The sequence below is a fragment of the Chiloscyllium plagiosum genome, chromosome 12, assembly GCF_004010195.1.
Source record: "Chiloscyllium plagiosum isolate BGI_BamShark_2017 chromosome 12, ASM401019v2, whole genome shotgun sequence".
Taxonomy (NCBI): Eukaryota; Metazoa; Chordata; class Chondrichthyes; order Orectolobiformes; family Hemiscylliidae; genus Chiloscyllium; species Chiloscyllium plagiosum.
Window position 1 is genome coordinate 62,939,516 of NC_057721.1, and position 18,316 is coordinate 62,957,831.

At 41.4% G+C, this 18,316-nt stretch overlaps 2 protein-coding genes across 7 annotated transcripts in view; both read right to left on the bottom strand.

Moving 5' to 3' along the window:
- The window catches only part of morc3a (MORC family CW-type zinc finger 3a), a 57,635-nt gene extending 53,655 nt beyond the window's left edge, over positions 1 to 3,980 (bottom strand). The window contains exons 1-2 of the mRNA XM_043701237.1: positions 3,730 to 3,980; positions 3,448 to 3,520 (exon numbers count right to left, since the gene is read on the bottom strand). Of these exons, the coding sequence (XP_043557172.1) occupies positions 3,448 to 3,520; positions 3,730 to 3,837 (181 nt within the window). The 5' untranslated portion in view covers positions 3,838 to 3,980. The remainder of the gene's footprint in view (positions 1 to 3,447; positions 3,521 to 3,729) is intronic.
- A 9,328-nt stretch (positions 3,981 to 13,308) lies between these two features.
- Positions 13,309 to 18,316, bottom strand: part of dop1b (DOP1 leucine zipper like protein B) — a 139,550-nt gene continuing 134,542 nt past the window's right edge. For all 6 annotated transcript variants that reach the window (XM_043701243.1, XM_043701245.1, XM_043701238.1 and 3 more), the window contains 3 exons: positions 18,000 to 18,149; positions 15,970 to 16,099; positions 13,309 to 14,402 (listed from right to left, as the gene is read on the bottom strand). In XM_043701243.1, the coding sequence (XP_043557178.1) occupies positions 14,127 to 14,402; positions 15,970 to 16,099; positions 18,000 to 18,149 (556 nt within the window). In that variant the 3' untranslated portion in view covers positions 13,309 to 14,126. The remainder of the gene's footprint in view (positions 14,403 to 15,969; positions 16,100 to 17,999; positions 18,150 to 18,316) is intronic.

Sequence of the window (18,316 nt, forward strand, 5' to 3'; positions counted from 1 at the left end):
TCATCAAAAATACAAGTTCTGCAATCCTGTGTTTGTGTTGGGGACTAACTGTCTCAGCAAATAAATTTCAACTGGTGCAGTTGTGCATCATGATAAAACCATTGCATGACACACAAAACACTGTGGGGGGCTGTTATCCATTCCCATGAGAACACAGACATAATCCTTAGACAAGCAGAGACCTGTTCTATCCAGGCAAAATGAACACATCCAGACAATGCAACCATCCTGAAGTAAACAAAAGCACAGTAACAATACCTCACTGATGCATCACTCTTGTCAAGTGTCAACTTGCTAATCAATGAGCACCCTTATGTTGTGTAATAAATATTGCCTCTCCCAGCAACATTTGGCACATTTTGGATGTAGGTTTGCTCGCTGAGCTTGAAGGTTCACTTTCAGGTGTATCAACAAACACATTGATTTGAACCCCATTTACCACCCCCTGAAAAAAAGAACTGGAAATGACATCACCAACCCAAAGAAACCCAAACATATAAACAGAATGCAGGACACATCAGCAGTGTTTCATCCGGAGGCTCACTGAAGATCTTGCCTAGTATGGCAAACATCTGAAAATGAACCTTCCAACTCAGCGAGCAACCCTACATCCAGAACATCAACCTGAGCTACAAATCTTCTCAAAACTCGTTGGTACATTTTCATTGACACATTTGAGAGAGAGGTAATAAGCTTCAGGTGTATATTTTTTTCAAGAAACACAAGGTTTGTACTGTACAACCAAATGACTATTTGTATGGAGTTTACACAATTCAAATTAAATCAGTGAATAGGGAAGAAGTATTGAGTATTTAAAAATATTGCTCTGGAAGGTTAAATTGCATGGAATTTAGGGGAGCTGGCAAATTGGATACACAGTTGGCTTGATGGTAGGAAGCAGAGGGTAATTGTGGAAGGATACCTGTCAGACTGGAAGCCTGTGACTAATATAGTGCCTTAGGGATCAGTGTTGGGCCCAGTGCTGTTTGTTATCTATATCAATGATTTGGCATGATTAGTATGTTTGCTGATGACACTAAATAGGCAGTATCGTGGACAATGAGGAAGGTTATCAGAAATTGCAAGAGGACCTTGATCAGCTGGTAAAGTGTGCTGAGGAATGGCAAAAATAGAGAAGTGCAATTTGTAAAGTCAAATCAAGGTAGGGGTTTCATGATGAATGGTAGGCCTTAAGGAGTGTAGTGGAACAAAGGGACCTTGGAGTTCAAGTGCACAGTTTGCCGAAAGTGGAGTCACTGGTAGACAGGGCAGTGAAAAAGGCTTTTGGCACAATGGCCTGCATGAATCAGGACACTGAGTATAGAAGTTGGGGAAGTTATATTGCAGTTGTACAGTACGTTGGTGAGGCCACACTTGGAATATTGCGTTCAGTTTTGGTCACCTTGCTATAGGTATTAGTAAATTGGAAAGAGTACTGAAGAAATTTACAAGGATGTTGCCAGGACTCAAGGGTCTGTATTATTGGAAGAGTTTGGATAAGCAGGGTCTTTTTTTCTTTACAGCGTAAGAGACTGAGGGGGGATTTTATAGAAGTGTATAAGATTATGAGGGGCACAGATAGGGTGAATGCAGTCTAGGGTTGTGGAATCTAGGTCTAGACAGCATCAGTTTAAGGTTAGCGGGAAAAGAATAAAAGAGAAACTAACTGTCAACTCTTCTTTTAACACAGAGGGTGGTAGACATATGGAATGAGCCTACAGCGGAAGTGGTTGAGACAGGTACATGAACATCATTTAAAAGACATTTGGACAAATCCATGGATAGGAAAGTTTGGCAGGATATTGGCCATTTGCAGGGAAATGGGGTTAGTATGGATGGACGTTTTGGTCAGCACAGACTAGTTTGGGCCAAAGGGCCTGTCTCTGTGCTGTAGACTCTGACTCTACTCAACATCTAAATATTTGTGCTGAAAATGTGTTGCTGGAAAAGCGCAGCAGGTCAGGCAGCATCCAGGGAACAGGAGAATCGATGGGGCGGAGAGGTCGGGAAGAAGATCTCAGGTTAGGAAGGCGGTGCTGAATTTGATGGATTTGACTGAGACAGGGTGGGGGGGGAAATGAGGAAACTGGTGAAATCTGAGTTCATCCCTTGTGGTTGGAGGGTTCCTAGCCGGCAGATGAGGCGTTCTTCCTCCAACCGTCGTTTTGTTGTGGTCTGACGATGGAGGAGTCCAAAGACCTGCATATTCTTGGTGGAGTGGGAGGGGGAATTGAAATGTTGAGCTACAGGGTGGTTGGGTTGGTTGGTCCGGGTGTCCCAGAGGTGTTCTCTGAAACGCTCCGCAAGTAGCCGGCCTGTCTCCCCAATATAGAGGCGGCAGACCACAACAAAACGACGGTTGGACGAAGAGCGCCTCCCCCAAGTCCCTCCTCCCTACCTTTTATCTTAGCCTGCTGGACAAACTTTCCTCATTCCTGAAGAAGGGCTTATGCCCTAAAAGTCGATTCTCCTGTTCCCTGGATGCTGCCTGACCTGCTGCTCTTTTCCAGCAACACATTTTCAGCTCTGATCTCCAGCATCTGCAGACCTCACTCTTTCCCATCTAAATATTTGTACCTTAGAACTACTACTGCCACACTGAATTGATTTTGAATATAGCACAATCCCCTGCAAAACGTGAGATTTATAAAAAAGATCAGGAGTCCAGGAGAATTTTGCATCACAAGTTCCTTAAGTTTCAAAATACAAATTTCAGCATAGATGCAGAAATCAAAAATGAAACTGAAAGTGGTGGTCTGAAAGATTAGTGAAATCCACCCACAAAGTATGCAGTAGAGTTTCAAGGAAGTCATGTCACAGATGTTCTTTGAGATATGCTTTAACAACTCACACAGCAGGAGCTACTGGTTCGCTACTGCAATCTACCCTTTCTAAACACAAACTCATCAATATTTAACCACAAACTGTTTCAAATATTCACTACAGTTTTTGTTTTAAACAACTTAACTTACTGCACTATTTGCTTTGCAATGATTTAAACTTCCACATGCAAGATCATGCATATAAAAGCTAAAAAAGTTCAGCATAAAGATTAAGGTTGTTTATCTTGACGAGATCCAAATTCTCAGAGGCATTACCCACAGAATTTCAGAGAAGATTTAAAAAAAAACAATTGCTTGGAAAAGCTCTGCAGGTCTGGCAGCATCAGTGGAGAGAATCAGAGTTAGTGTTTTGGGTCCAGTGACCCTTCCTCAGAACTGATTGATTTTTTAAGTTCTGAGGAAGGGCCACCAAGACCTGAAACATTAAGTTTGATTTCTCTCTGCAGACGCTGCCAGACCTGCAGAGCTGTTTTCCAGCAATTTCTGTCTTTCTTTCCGATTTACAGCATGCGCAGTTCTTTTGGTTTTACTTTTTACTTTAAAGCGGGTAATACTCAGCTGGGAGGTCGGGGGCGGGAGGAGAAAGAGAGTTGATAACACTCACCTATCAGCTCGGCCACTGCACTGAAAGGCCAAGTATGACTGGTGGAGTTGGCGTGCAGGAACTTGGGACTCATCTGAGCGAATGAAGATAACACACAGAGAATATAATTAATAAGCTGGAGATGGAGATCAAACTGCAGAGGGAGGCAATGCAACATCACCTCTCCCAAAACAAATGCCATGCTCTCCTGTCACTCAGGGTGGTATACCCTGCCTAACACCAGCCTCTCCCCCAGGAGGCTGGTTGGACCTACCTCCCCGTGGCCACAGCTGTATGACTCACCGCGCTCAGAGGGATGTCCTGCGGCCCCACCACCAGCGAGCCGCCGCCGCCGCCGCCGCCGCCACCGCCATTGCCGCCGGCCCCGCTCCGCAGGAAGGCCGAGGCCATCTCGTCTGCAGCCTGCTCCTTTAAAAGTCAGACGGTTGTGACTGACGGACCTACCCCCACCCACCACAGACACACACACTCTGAGGAGCGGCCCCGCCACCTCTGTTGACAAACTCCAGCACCCTTCTGTCACCGCCCAGTGACGCACTTCCGCCAGGTCCTGCGCCCGCCCGCCCACCGGCTGCGTCATTGACTCGTAAACTTCCGGTGAGCTGCTCCCCAACTCTCTGCAGGCCAACCAATCAATGCTCGCCCCCTACTGTACATAGGGTCTGACCTGCCCTGCCATTCAATACAACCAGGGCTGGTCAAGCACGATTACTTTTAGAGAAAAATCACACAACACTGCTCTGAAAGCTAGTGCTTCCAGATAAACCTGTTGGACTATAACTTGATGTCGTGTGATTTTTTTTTGACTTTGGAGAAAGTGAAGTCTGCAGATACTGGGGATCAAAGTGGAGAGTGTGGTGTTGGAAAAGCACAGCAGGTCAGGCATCAGCCGAGGAGCAGGAAATTGGACGTTTCGGGCCAGAGCCCTTCATCAGGAATGAGACTGGGAGCCTCAGGGGTGGAGAGAGGGAGTGGGGCTGGGGTGAAGTTAGCTAAGAGTGCAATAGGTGGACGGAAGTGGGGGTGAAGGTGATAGGTGAGAAGTAAGATAGGACAGGTAATGAGGATGGTGCTGAGCTGGAAAGTTGGAACTAGGGTACGGGAAGAGAGGCGAAATGAGGAAACTGGTGAAGTCCACATTGATGCCCTGGGGTTGAAGGGTCCCAAGGCGGAAGATAAGGCGTTCTTCCTCCAGGCGTCGGGTGGTGGGGGAGTGGCACTGGAGGAGGCCCAGGACCTGCATGTTGTGGGATATGGGTAAAGTAGTGTTACTTCTGCAATTATAATTACTTATGCAAGGTAAATGAACTCACACCAGTGTGTAATTGTTTCAACTAAGAGCTGAGTCAACAAGAATGCAAACTATGTGGAGGAAATACATAATTGTTTTTGTATTAGCTAAAATTGTATGCAAGAATGAAACGTGACTGCAAAACAATGGTAGATGTTACAGACAAATAGATAAGGTGCTGTGAGGATGTAGGTTAAGCCAGATATGCTTGCACGAGCAGTAGTTATAAGCATCTGTTTCCCACTTTTACAGAAACACAGGAACAAACCCCAATTAAAAGGAGATAAGGATCAGTATGGTTGGGGAAAGCACAGGTGGAGGGAATAGATAATGGTGAAGAAAGGATATACCTAACAATGGGCCACAGCGGGATGTGGTCAAACAGCCTTGTGAGGCCAGAATTAAGCATTTTGTCACAGACAAGGCCGGATAAGGCAAGAGATAAACAGGAGTAATGGGTGCCGGTCTTAGAGAAGTGGAAGATGTAAACGGGGAGGAGCAATGGGATAAAAAAAGGAACCAAATTACATAAATATCATGTATTAGTTGAATTTAGTGTGTGTGTGTCCCTGCCTTGTCGACAGTGGACATCGCACTCTCTTGCAAGAGTAAAATAAATGACACTACTGATTCAGATCTTGTCTCGGACTGAAATTATTGAAGTGAGTGAGCTTTGTTTCTCTCAATGTCCTCTGCAGAGTGGGAGGGGTGTTGAAATGTTCGGCCACAGGCGGTAGGGTTGTTTGGTGCGGATGTCCTGGAGATGTTCTCAAAAACTCTCTGCGGGAAGGCGTCCAGTCTCCCCAATGCAGAGGAGACCGCATCGGGAGCAACAGATACAATAAATGACATGTATTATTGTATATGATCTCTGAAACTCTTAGGAATACAGGCTCAGTTTTGCTCAATCTCCTCAAATCCTCTTGAAATAAAGGAGAAAGCGAGGACCACAGATGATGGACAGTCAGGGTCGAAATGTGTCGGTGTCGAAAAGCACAGTAGGTCAAGCAGGATGTGAGGAGCACGAGCATCAATGTTTCAGGCGTAAGCCCTTCTTCAGGAATACAGAGGGGAAGGTGGCTGAGAGATTCAAGGGGTTTCATAGTGAGTGTTCGACGTTTCGGGCACAGGCCCTTCTTCAGGAATTCCTGACCTGCTGTGCTGTTCCAGCAATGAAGTTTCAACTTTGATCTCCAGCATCTGCAGACCTCACTTTCTCCTGATGGGAGGTGAGGTCATGGCTGAGGAGGAGGTGGTATCCGTGAACTGGCACCTGGCTTTGGTGATGTAGAGGTTGGTGCGCTACCAGTTTCCAAATCTCTCCTCCCCCACCAACTCATCCCAGATCCAACCCTCCAATTTAGCACCACCCTCTTGACCTGTCCATCTTCCTTCCCAATTATCTGCTCCATCCTCCCCACCAATATATCATTAAGCCCCACCTGCAGCCACCTATCACCTTCCCAGCTATCTTGCCCTCCAGCCCCACCCCCACCCATTTTTTCTCACAGCCCCCTTCCCCCTCCACATTCCTGATGAAGGGCTTATACCCAAAACACCAACGCTCCAGCTCCTTGTTTGCTGCCCGACCTTCTGTGCTTTTCCAGTACCACCCTGTTAAACTTACTCCTCTTGAAATAAAGGCTAACATTCCATTGGCCTTTCTGATCTTCCTTTAGGGCAGTTACCAGGATGTTGTATGGGTGAGACAGTTTTAGTTACGAAAGAGAGATTGAATAGAGTGGGGGATGTTTTCCTTAGAGCAGAGAAGACGGAGGATGGCCATGATTGAGAATCCTAAAATTATAAAGGAGCATAAATAGACTAGACAGGAAGGACCTATTCCCTCATTGGAAAGATCAATGACCAGGAGGCATAGATTTAAAGGGGTAGGACTTTTAGAATGGATGAGAGGAAGATGTTTTGCAGCTAGAGGGTAGTGGGAATCTGGAACCGGTAACGCCCATTTAGCATAGGCCAGGCAGAAACCCTCAAAACATTTATAAGTGTTTAAACGTGCATTTGTGATATAAGGACTTACAAGACGATATGCCAAATGCTGGAAGATAGGATTAGAATAATTCGGTGCTTGGTTTTGACTTGTGCAGACCGGAAGGGCTCCCTCATTATGGGCATTTAAGCGGGCATTGGATAGGCATATGGAGGATAGTGGGCTAGTGTAGGTTAGGTGGGCTTGGATCGGCGCAACATCGAGGGCCGAAGGACCTGTACTGCGCTGTATTCTTCTATGTTCTATGAAGTGCGGTCAGACTTTAGTAGCCTATTGCCAAAGACACCTGTACCCCTTTGTACATTTACATTTTCCTAACCTCTTAAATTCAATAATTAATCAGTATGTTTGATCCTCCAAACTGGATAACTTCACATTTTTCATCTTCAATTTTCTTGCCTATTCACTAAGTCTGTCCATATTCTCCCAACATTGTTTTACATCTTCCTTTCAACACATTCCATTTTGGCTTGTAATATTTTCAAATTTGGAAATATTATATTTGGTTCCCATTTCCAATATTGACACATATTGTGAACAGTTGGGGCTCCAAGAATTGATCCTTGTGGTACCCGACTAGCAATATCCTGCCAATGCAAGAATTACACATTTATTCCTACTTTCTAATTTGTGCCTGATAGCTAATCATTAATCCAAGCCAGTACATTACCACCAATCCCACAATTTTTAATTTTTTTTGTAACCAGCCTCTTATGGGATCTTCATCAAAACACTTCTGAAAAGCATGTATATATGCCCATTGGCTCTCCTTTCTTAACTTTGTTAGTAAGATTTTCAAAAAACCTTCAAGTTCAATCATAATTTCCCATTCGCAAATCCATTCAGACTATGCCAAAATCAGGTAATTGTCATTCAAGTGTGCATTTATCTCATCCTTTATAATAGATTCTAACAGACTCCTATCAGTAGTAGGGAAAATATCAGGTCTATAGATCCAAGTTTTCTCCCTCGCTGCCTTCAAATAGTGGGGTGTAACTGCTACGTTCCAATTTACAGGAGTCATTCCAGAATCCACAGAACATTAGAAGATAATCAACTATCACTACAGCCACCTCCTTACACAGCTATAGAAACTCTTACAGTTCCTTTTCATTTTTTCTACTAGGTTGCATTCATATTCTACTCCTTCATTCATTTTCTATTCCCCACCGCCTCCCCCCCCCTTCCCTTCCCTTATTATTTTCTGAGTCTTCCTTTTGCAAAAAAGATGCAAATCCTCAGATTTACCATTCCTTTCTTTAAAGCTATACAATCCTGAACTTCCTTTATTAGTCATGGTTGACTGATCTTGGAGTTTTTGCACTGAAAGTTATTGCATGTCATGTTACAGTTCATTAAAGGCTAATCGTTGTCTCTGTGGAATCATTCTTTTTAAACTATTTTCTCAATCTGTCTCATGCCTCCATAAATTTCCCTTATCCAAATTTAATGCTCTTGCTTCAGAATGAACTACCTCACTTTTAAACATTATGATAGAGTTTTATATTTTGTGGTCACTCATCTGTAGAGTTTCTTTTGCAATGCCATTGATAATTAGTCCTTTTTCAGTAAATAATACTAGATCTAAGATAGCACATGATCGCATTAGCTCAACATGCTGCTCTAGAAAAACAATATTTAATACTCTTTGGACATTCATCCTGCACAGCTTTGGTTTGCTCAATCTATATGCAGATTTAAGACACACCTAATAATTATGTTGCCTATGCTACGTTTCTCTTATCTCCTAAGTACGTCCACCCAAACAGTACTATTTGGTCGTCTATAAATAACTCCAAACCATATTTGCTGCCTCTTGCTATTTCTTAGATCCACCCAAACAAATAGTCAGTTCTGCTATAACACACGTTTCTTCAGCACGAATAGACTTCAATGCAATTGAAGAATTTAGACCATTATTTACAGAACATGAACTTTTCTTGTCTGTATTGGCTATAACACGATTCTGGCTCAATAGTTTAAATGCATGGCTATTGAGAGACTTTTTTATAATGCGAGATTGCATGAGAACAGAACAATCAGATTATATCAGAACCGACTGTGCCATACATTCTTCTAGTCGGAGATTCTCCCTCACTAATTTACTGATCCTATCCATTACCAACATAACCCCATTTTTTCCTTTCTTTCTGTCCTTCCTGAATATCAAATATCCTTGAATATTCAGTCCGCAATCCTAGTCATCATGCGGCAGCAATTAAATCAAACTCATATCTCTATTTATTCCTTTAAATCATTTCCTTTATTATAAATGCTGTGTGCACTCATGTAAAATATATATAACTTTGTCTTTTAGACATCATTCTAGTTCCGAAGCATATGCTATATTTGGTTCTGTTTTTTTTCTATCAGTCATCCTCATATCTTTTCAATTTCCTGTTACCAACTTCACTTCTTTCCAATGTGTTATGGCTGAGATACCCATCTCTTGGAAAACTGCTTTAAATCCACCCCAAAAGCACTAGCAAATCTCTGCAATGATATCAGTCTCAATCCTGTTGATATGAAACCCATCTCACATGTCCCAGAATCAGTTTCAATTCCTCTGAAATCTGATGCCCTCCTTATTACACCAGTTCTCATTTACATCAGATATTCAATTCTGTTCTTATCATTAGCACACAGATGAGAGGAATAGATAGAGTCAATAGTCAAAGACTCTTTCCCAGGGCAGGATTGACAGGTACGAGAGGTCATAGTTTTAAGACATGAGGAGGAAGGTATAGAGGAGACGTCAGAGGTAGGCTCTTTATGTAGAGAGTTGAGAGGGCATGGAATGCGTTGCCAGTGGTGGTCGTGAAAGCAGAGTCATTAGGGACTTTTAAGCGACTGCTGGACAGAAACATGGACAGCAGTGAGTTGAGGGGAGTGTAGGTTATTATATTTTACACTAGGATTAAACCTCAGCACAACATTGTGGGCCAAAGGGCTTGTTCTGTGCTATACTTTTCTATGTTCTAACTGGGAGTAATTTTGAGATGACCATTGTTGAGGTCCTGCCTTGAAATTTCATTATTCCCCAAAATCTGCCTCGAGGACTCATTTTTTTTGTTATTCCATCACAGGATGTGGCTGGACTAGAATTTATTGCCAATTCCCAACTGCCTAAAGGGGAGTTAAGAGTCAACTACATTTTGTTCACATCGTTGCTCCCAACGTGGACTAGATTTTTGGCTAATCCCACTTCCTCAGAAGGAGATCCTGCAGGTGCTCCATGATAGTCTTAACACTGGTACCAGAGAGACAACCTACCATCTTGGAGTCACATTTAATGACACAGAAATGCCTGAGAGATCTCCTGAGGTAATGGATATCACTCTTCCATTCTTCTCCCTCCACCCCTAGACAGTTGGGGCCCCAGGCTTGTCAGTGACTGTATTCCCAAGGAACTATCACCCTTGGTCATTTCCAGAATGGAATACAGATTAGCAAGCAGAATAAACTCAAAAGATTCTGCACAATCTGTCCAGTTTTCTTAGACTGTCTGTAGTTATTCAATCTCTCTCTGCCTGTACACTTCCAATCTGTGGTCTGACCACCTCTTGAAATGTACTGTCCAAACTGTTGTGCATTCTTGAGGCAGAGGGTTGAGACTGCAACTGCTCAACTTCTGATACATAGAGCTCAAGTTTTTGCAGACCTACATTCCACTAGGCCCTTCTGACCTACTATCCTGTATCTTATGAAATGAAGGATCTTGACCAGATGGGTCAATGTACTGAGAAGTGGCAGATGGAGTTTAATTCAGATAAATGCAAGCTGCTGCATTTTGGGAAAGCAAATCTTTGCAGGACTTATACACTTAATGGTAAGGTCCTAGGGAGTGTTGCTGAACAAAGACCTTGGAATGTAGGTTCATAGCTCCTTGAAAGTGGAGTTGCAGGTAGATAGCATAGTGAATGCGGCGTTTGGTATGCTTTCGTTTATTGGTCAGACTATTGAGTACAGGAGTTGGGAGGTCACGTTGTGGCTGTACAGGACGTTGATTCTCCTTCCTATCGGAAAGATGTTGTGAAACTTGAAAGGGTTCAGAAAAGATTTACAAGGATGTTGCCAGAGTTGGAGGATTTAAGCTACAGGTAGAGGCTGAACAGACTGAGACTGTTTTCCCTGAAGTATCGGAGGCTGAGGGGTGACCTTCTAGAGGTTTACAAAAATATGAGGGGCATGGATAGGGCAAATAGGCAAAGTCTTTTCCCTGGGGTTGGGGAGTCCAGAACTAGAGGGCATAGATTTAGGGCGAGTGTGAAAAGATATAAAAGAGACCTACGGGGCAACTTTTTCATACAGAGGGTGGTACATGTATGGAATGGGCTGCCAGAGGAAATGGTGGAGGCTGGTACAATTGCATCATTTAAGAGGCATTTGGACGGGTATATGAATAGGAAGGGTTTGGAGGGATATGGGCCAGGTGCTGGCAGGTGGGACTAGATTGGGTTGGGATATCTGGCTGCCATGGACGGGTTGGACCGTAGGGTCTGTTTCCATGCTGTGCATCTCTACGACTTTATGATTTGTTACTCCTCGAATAAGCAGGAACATACTCTAAAAATGAAACATGCTATTACTCAGAAAAAAAGAGCAAATTAGCCCAGAGATAAAGTAAATACTGTACTCAGGTTTTACTTTCAAGATTAGAAATATTGATCAAATCTACTCAATCAACTGCTTTTGCTGTGCTTGTGTTGTCATAGTGCTATTGGTCTCCGTGTAGGTAGGCCCATGGACCTACATCTTACTTCCTCTCTTGATCACCTCTCACTCTAGACACTATTTCTTGCAGTAAACCTTGTTTAAAGCACCTCTGTCCCTTCTGTTCAGAATTGACACTTCCATGCAAATTTCCAGTTATTCACACCATCTCACTCCACTGAAGTCTCCCTTACTCTGACTATAGATTACTCAGACGGCATGTTTTGAAATAGGCTATTTTAAATTTTCTTAATGGCTATTGGTTCCACATCAGCTTCTAACTTTTCCTGTATAATTAAACATGCAAATATTTACCAGTTGAATAGCCACTTTGAACCGGTCACTCAGGTAAAGCATGATCGTACAGCTTACTGTCTAAAATGGATAAACTCCAAAGCTAAGAAACATACATAGTCACAAATATATTGGTCATGGGCAACTTTAAGGAAATATCTGTAAATTGTGATACCAGGTATCTACAGTGATGAATAGGGACTGTTTGATCATTAGTTCCCTCCCTTACTGTATCAATAAAACATGACTAAAACCTCAAGAATTCAATTTGCAACTACTTTGGTACTTATGACTTAAGATGATGCACTGGCAAACTTGGGGGTTCAGATAGTTGCAAAAACCTTAAAATGTCTCATGTTTGTGTTTTATTGAAAAGGAGGGGAAGCTCAGGGTACATTTTCAATTCTCCCATGTGTATGTTGTCATGGTATGCCTAAATTGGATCTACAGACAGCCATCTTAAGATCCAGAGATCATAAATTGTTTTTCTACAGCCTTTTGTTCCTACAGAATTTCGTACTAACATTAAGCTACTCAAGATTCCTTCGGTCCTGTCCTGACTATTCCAGAGATTGTTGAACTGCTCATAAGTTTTTTTTTCTGAATGACCACTTCTATCTGTAAAACCTAAACACACGTAATGTTTGGAATGGTTCTCTTTTTCTAGAAGAAAGCTGTCTCTGCTTCTGTCTCCTTGTTTCTAGGCAACAGCCCACTTTTCTTTAAAATAAAGCATCAACCTACTTACCTAAAGGGATACTAGTGGATAGAGTCTCCAAGTATCAAAAGGGTTGAGAAGGTCAGAATGTCAACAGTTGTGCTTTGAACTGTCTGTGTGGGTCCAGTATTAAAGGAGAGTTCAACACTCAAGAATACATAATCGTTATTTCTATCTGGATACAAGATCCATGTAATTCACATTACCATCGTGAAGGGAGCTTCAAGTCACAGATTTTCCTAAGGATGACTATCATAGAAAGGAGAATTAGTTTATCAGAGTCCAAGGAGAGAGAGAGAGAGGTTCGAAGCTTCTGGGGTTCACCGTACAGGAACATGGTAGAAGCATGTGCTTATATTGAAAAGACCAAATTAGAGTGTCAAATGAGCTTGGAAGGTTTGCCTAGCTTGCAAGAGAGAGACACAGATCCAATAATGCTTATAACATAAAAGATAGCTTTGGGATTACAACGTGCTGAGCTGAGAAAGGAAATGAACAGAAGCAAACCCTCCGAGATGTGAAACATTTCAGGCTGATCCTGAGAGAACTGAGTAACCACTTTAAGGACAGTTTAAAGTATGTCTGTAAAGTATTTTCTCCAGTGAAAATGTGAAACATTGTCCTTTTAGCAATTAACTTGGAAGTTCAAATTTCTTTAAATTGTTTGTTTTCTGTTGAGATCATAACAAGTAACATTTTATAAATAGACAGATTAGAAAGGTTTTTCCAAACAAGTGTGTGTAAAACATTCAATGCATTAAAATAAGGCTGACAACAGCAGTACATAGGTAATTAAATGATCTCCAAGTACACACAACACTGGTATCAAGGGCATTCTGTAATATCAGGATTCTGCATTTTATTTAGTGACCAGGTCATTCTTGGCATGTACATTCACAGTATTAAGTTTGCAGATTGAAAATAAGGCTGTAAACACAAAGACCAATCCAGTTAAAGCAATATGAGCATTCCCTTTTACTTTAAAGTTTACATTCTCATTAGGTTAACTCACACATGGTTATTTGTCTGTTGTGCCCATTTAGTAATGTAAAAAAAAAAGAGTAGTTTTAGAGTAATTTAGATAGAAAGAGAGTGCACCATTTGAAAATAGATATTTATACAGTTTATATACATACACATACACAGTGAAGTTGATAACCAAAATAATTAATCAGTTAATTAGTATTGAATAAACAGTACCAATACTTTATAGGTACCCCATTTTACTGACAAAAAACCCATAACAGAGAAGAGACAGTACAAGGTCACTGCCATTCTGGATGAGAGATGCTCACGTTGCCCCTGAATTATACTCATTGTATTTCATAGTATACAGATGAGGCTTCTTCCAATAGGCACAGCATGTTTAAAGGTTTGATTTGGATCCAAGAGGTGAACCGTTACAAGTTGATTCTTAGCAAATAGAAAGTAATTCTGCCCTTCACCACAAGCAAACCACTCAAAAATGACAATACTAACAATAGAGTTCCTTAATTTCACTCGTTCCAACACTGTTTCACTGTGTTGGGATCTCTGCTCTTCCAAAACCGTTAAGACACAAGAAAGACAAAACCTCTCGTATGTATCCTCAATAATAAATTAGTTCAGTAACCCAGGTTTTACTGTCATAATTAAGATACATTCCATTGAGTTCAATGTTCCATTCCCATTTCCAAAAAGTCACGCGCAATATTTTCTTCTATTCGTTGTAAAACAGCATTACTGTTGGTTGGTTCTATCATGGAAGCTGACCTGTGAAGACTTAGTGTATTTAGTTCTTCAAGGGATCCATTTGGTTGAGTCTTAAAGATGCAACTCAGTATTCTGAAGAAATGCGCAAGTGTGTGGATGCTGGACACAGATTGTTGAGTCAAGAGGGGAAATTCGTATACGTCACTGGAATTTATTTCTTCTGCGCAGTAAATTTCCTGCATTAAATAAGAAAACAAAAACACTTTCTCACAGCATACATCATCTTCTGCACATAAGCATAAACATGAAAGCAATTTTCAGGCAATGTAACCTAGCGAGATTGAGATCCTACGTAACTTTACAATGACACTTATCAACTTTTGCAGATGCGCCATTGAAAACATCCTATCCAGCAGTATCACAGCATGGTATGGCAACTGCTCTGCCCAAGATTGCAAAAAATTAGAGTTGTGAATGCAGCTCAGTCCACCATGAAAACCATCTTCCTTCCACTGACACATTCTATATTTCCTAGTACCCGTAAATGCAGCCATCATCAAAGACCCTTCCCAGCCTGGTTACACTCTCTTCCACTGGGCAGAAGATACAAAAGTTTGAAAACATGTACCAACAAGTTCAAGAACAGCTTCTTCCCTGCTGTATTCAAACTAATGAACAAAGCTCTTATACATTAGAGTTGATCTTTCTCTGTAGCTGTGACACTATGTTTCGCAGTTTGCTCTCATACACTAATGTGCTTATGAAATGATGTGGAGGTGCCAGTGTTGGACTGCAATGGACAAAGCCAGAAGTCACATGACACCAAGTTACAGCCCAACAGATTTATTTGAAATCACAAGCTTTCAGAGTGTAGCTCCTTTGTCAAGTGAAATGGCCTGAAGAAGGGGCTATGTTCTGAAAACTTCTGATTTAAAATAAACCTGCTGGACAATAATCTGGCGTCATGTGGCTTTGTACTTATCTAAGGTATGATTTGTCTGGATAGCACGCAAAACAAAAATTTTCACTGTATCTTGGGATATGTTACAATAAATAAATCAAATCAAATCAAATCTCATTCTCATTGCTATGCATTTCAGGTCCACCTCCAGACAGCCCCAACTGAGCCAACCATTTCAGAAATTTCAGAATTCTGTGCCTGTTCTAATCCCCTCCAGCACCTGTGTTTTCTGTAATTACACACAGATGCATATTATATGAAGTACGATCACTGTGTGAAAAAGTTAAGGATATTTATAGTCTCCTTAAATCACTAGTTTGACATACCAGTCGTCCCTAAACATCTTTCACTACAGAACATGCAGTAACAAATTTAAGCCAGTTGAAGAAATAAAAGATAATAGTAGCTATCCAAAATCTGCAAAGAAGTCAAGTTAAACATTGACAACTTTAAGCACTTCCGTGAAAGTAAGAATTTGTGTGGGAAAACAAATTGGTGTCACCAAAGCCAGACTAAAACTGACTAAATTTGCAAGACTTTCAAATTAATACAAATGTTTGACCAACACCCTAACCAAGGTGACTAATTCGAAATAGCCTCCAACTTAGTTATTACACCTTAGTAACTAAAACAAAAGGTTTTCCTTTTTTGTTATTTAAAAATTAGCGATATGACTGAGACATATTCAGATAGTAATCTCTGCCTTCAATGCGTGAGACAGGATGGAACAAATGCAGACATAGCTCAATCCAAGGAACCAAAAGGAAATTGAAGGTTTGCCTCCTGAGGAGGGTAAAAACAAAATCAGACGTTTACCAAGTTGTGAAAGGAATAACATTTACCCCATTTGTTTGCTGCAGAATATCCAGAATTCGTACTGCATATGGTTTATAAGCTTGGAACATTTCCACAACTTCCATTTGTGGGCTGCAATCAGCAGCATTCACCTCTGGAACAAAGGCCCACCTGTACCTAAAAATATCACAGGAGGTTTTCAGCATCATCACAGCAGAAGTATATAAAATATCCAGTGAAAACATGAACAATAATAATACTGCAGAAACATGTTGAACTACAACCAGACCAAGTTGGTTCTTGCTCCAATATTCTAACTACCTCCTGCTTGGAAATCAAATCCCAGAGTGCAATAGCAGTTGGACAATGTGGCAGCGAAGATGAAATCAAATGCAAACACAAAAGAACTAGCAGGACTCGGCCATGTGGTCTCTCAAGCCTGTTACAAAACTCAATTGAATAGTCACAGAATTTCTACATTAGGTTTGGGCAAAAAAAATGGAGTTAGTGTCCTCAAACACATCACTTCATAAAAATTTAGTTTTATTTTTAATACTAACTGTGCTGTGTCCTGAACAGAAGGCTAGGAGAATACTGCAATCCCACCTGTGAAGATAGATTGGCAAGAGGGAACTCCCCCAGTTGTCAGCTGTAACTAGGTGTTAAAACTCTTAACTCTAAGCCAGCAAGCTATGGGTTCAAGTCTCCCATATAAATGAAAGCCCATAATCCAGGTTTACAGTGCTCCCTCAGCACTGCTTTAAAATTGGACTGTCAGAGGGATCATCCCATTATTAGATGCTGAAGCCCAATGTGGCCTTTCAAGTGGACATCAATATTCACTGTAAACATATGTTTCAAGGTGTATGCACTCACCTTCAACCATGGTTTATACCAAAGAGTGTGTAGCAGTCCTCAAATTATAGTTTACTCATGCAGTGACCACTAACCCAAACATATTTTTGTCCAGTGAAACTTCCGTGTGTGCTATGGGTAAAACAATACCCCACACACTTTTTTTGTTAAACGGTACAAGGAACTTTTTCTTTGAAAAGGGCGGGGGGTTGGTGGTGGGGAAGGAAAGCCACCAACCAGGGACACCTCAGATAAATGTTAAGTCTGATCTGGAGTTACACTTATTTGAGGACATTCAGGGTAGCAGTAAAAAACCTCTGCATTAGCAAAGGACTCAAATAAATGCTCACTGACAGCAAACAATTTAGTCATCAGATATAGTCATGAGGTATTGAATGTTCAGATTTGGTGTTGGATTAAAAGGTCAGGATCAGGCTTGCAGTTGAATCACCTCCTGGTACTCACTGCCAAGGCTTGCACATGCACAGCGGCCACTTGGATGAGTTGTCAAAGGGATATGAGCATCCTTGGAACTGTATTCCAGGAGGGAGTCAACATTAAGATTCAGATTTCTGAAGAATCATATCATACTCAAAGTATTAACTCTCACTCTGTCACCACAGATGCTGCCACACCTGCTGAGTTTCGCCAGCATTCTTGGCGCTTGTTTCAGAATTCATGGATTCACTCATCAGGTAAGTTAGCTTCGGGCAAGGGAGATTCACTAATAATTGCCAGATACACCATTAAGATTTCCCTTTTCCTACGTGGGAATACTCAAGTAAAGTCTCCATTATCTATCAGTTGCGTAAGAATTCCACTGTAAGTTCTCTCAATTTGGCAACCTAGCGTTTTGTTGGCATCACTCTCTCCTTTTGATCAGACCTCGCTGATGGTATTTATGACCAATGCTGGCCACAACTAATGATGCTCACTCATGTAGCCAGCACCATCCATTTCCCACAGTGCTTACTCATGTAACCAGCATCACCTATTCCCCATGGTGTTCATTCATGTAACTGGCTGCATTTCCAGTGTGTGACAGAAACCAGGGAGTTTACTATACTGATCTAGACATTCTAATTTGTGGTGTTTGACCCACAAGATATCTCTGGAGTATTAAGGAAATAAATGTACATAAGCAAAATAAAACTCATTTTTCATAGTACCAAAGAGTTCTTAAAATAAAAAGCAGCATCTCACACGTCATAAGCAGACTTACATTTGAAATAAAGGCATTGCTTCTTGTGGAAAACAGAGTGCTGTATCCAGAAATTTACAAGCGGAAAAATACATGTCGAGGTCATTCTGTTCCATTTCTAACAACAGGAATTCATTTCCATTATTAACTTGAGATTTTTGACCTGCTTTGCTGAAAAAAGAGAGAGGTATCAATTCCACCATCACTGAATGTAGAGTTATATTCCTGAAGGTTAACATAAAACAATTTCCTCCAAATTGCATGGTATTTTCTCACCAGGAACAGTGTACTCCTTACTAAGTTAACTGTCTAAGAGTACCATCCAGCTTCCGATACTT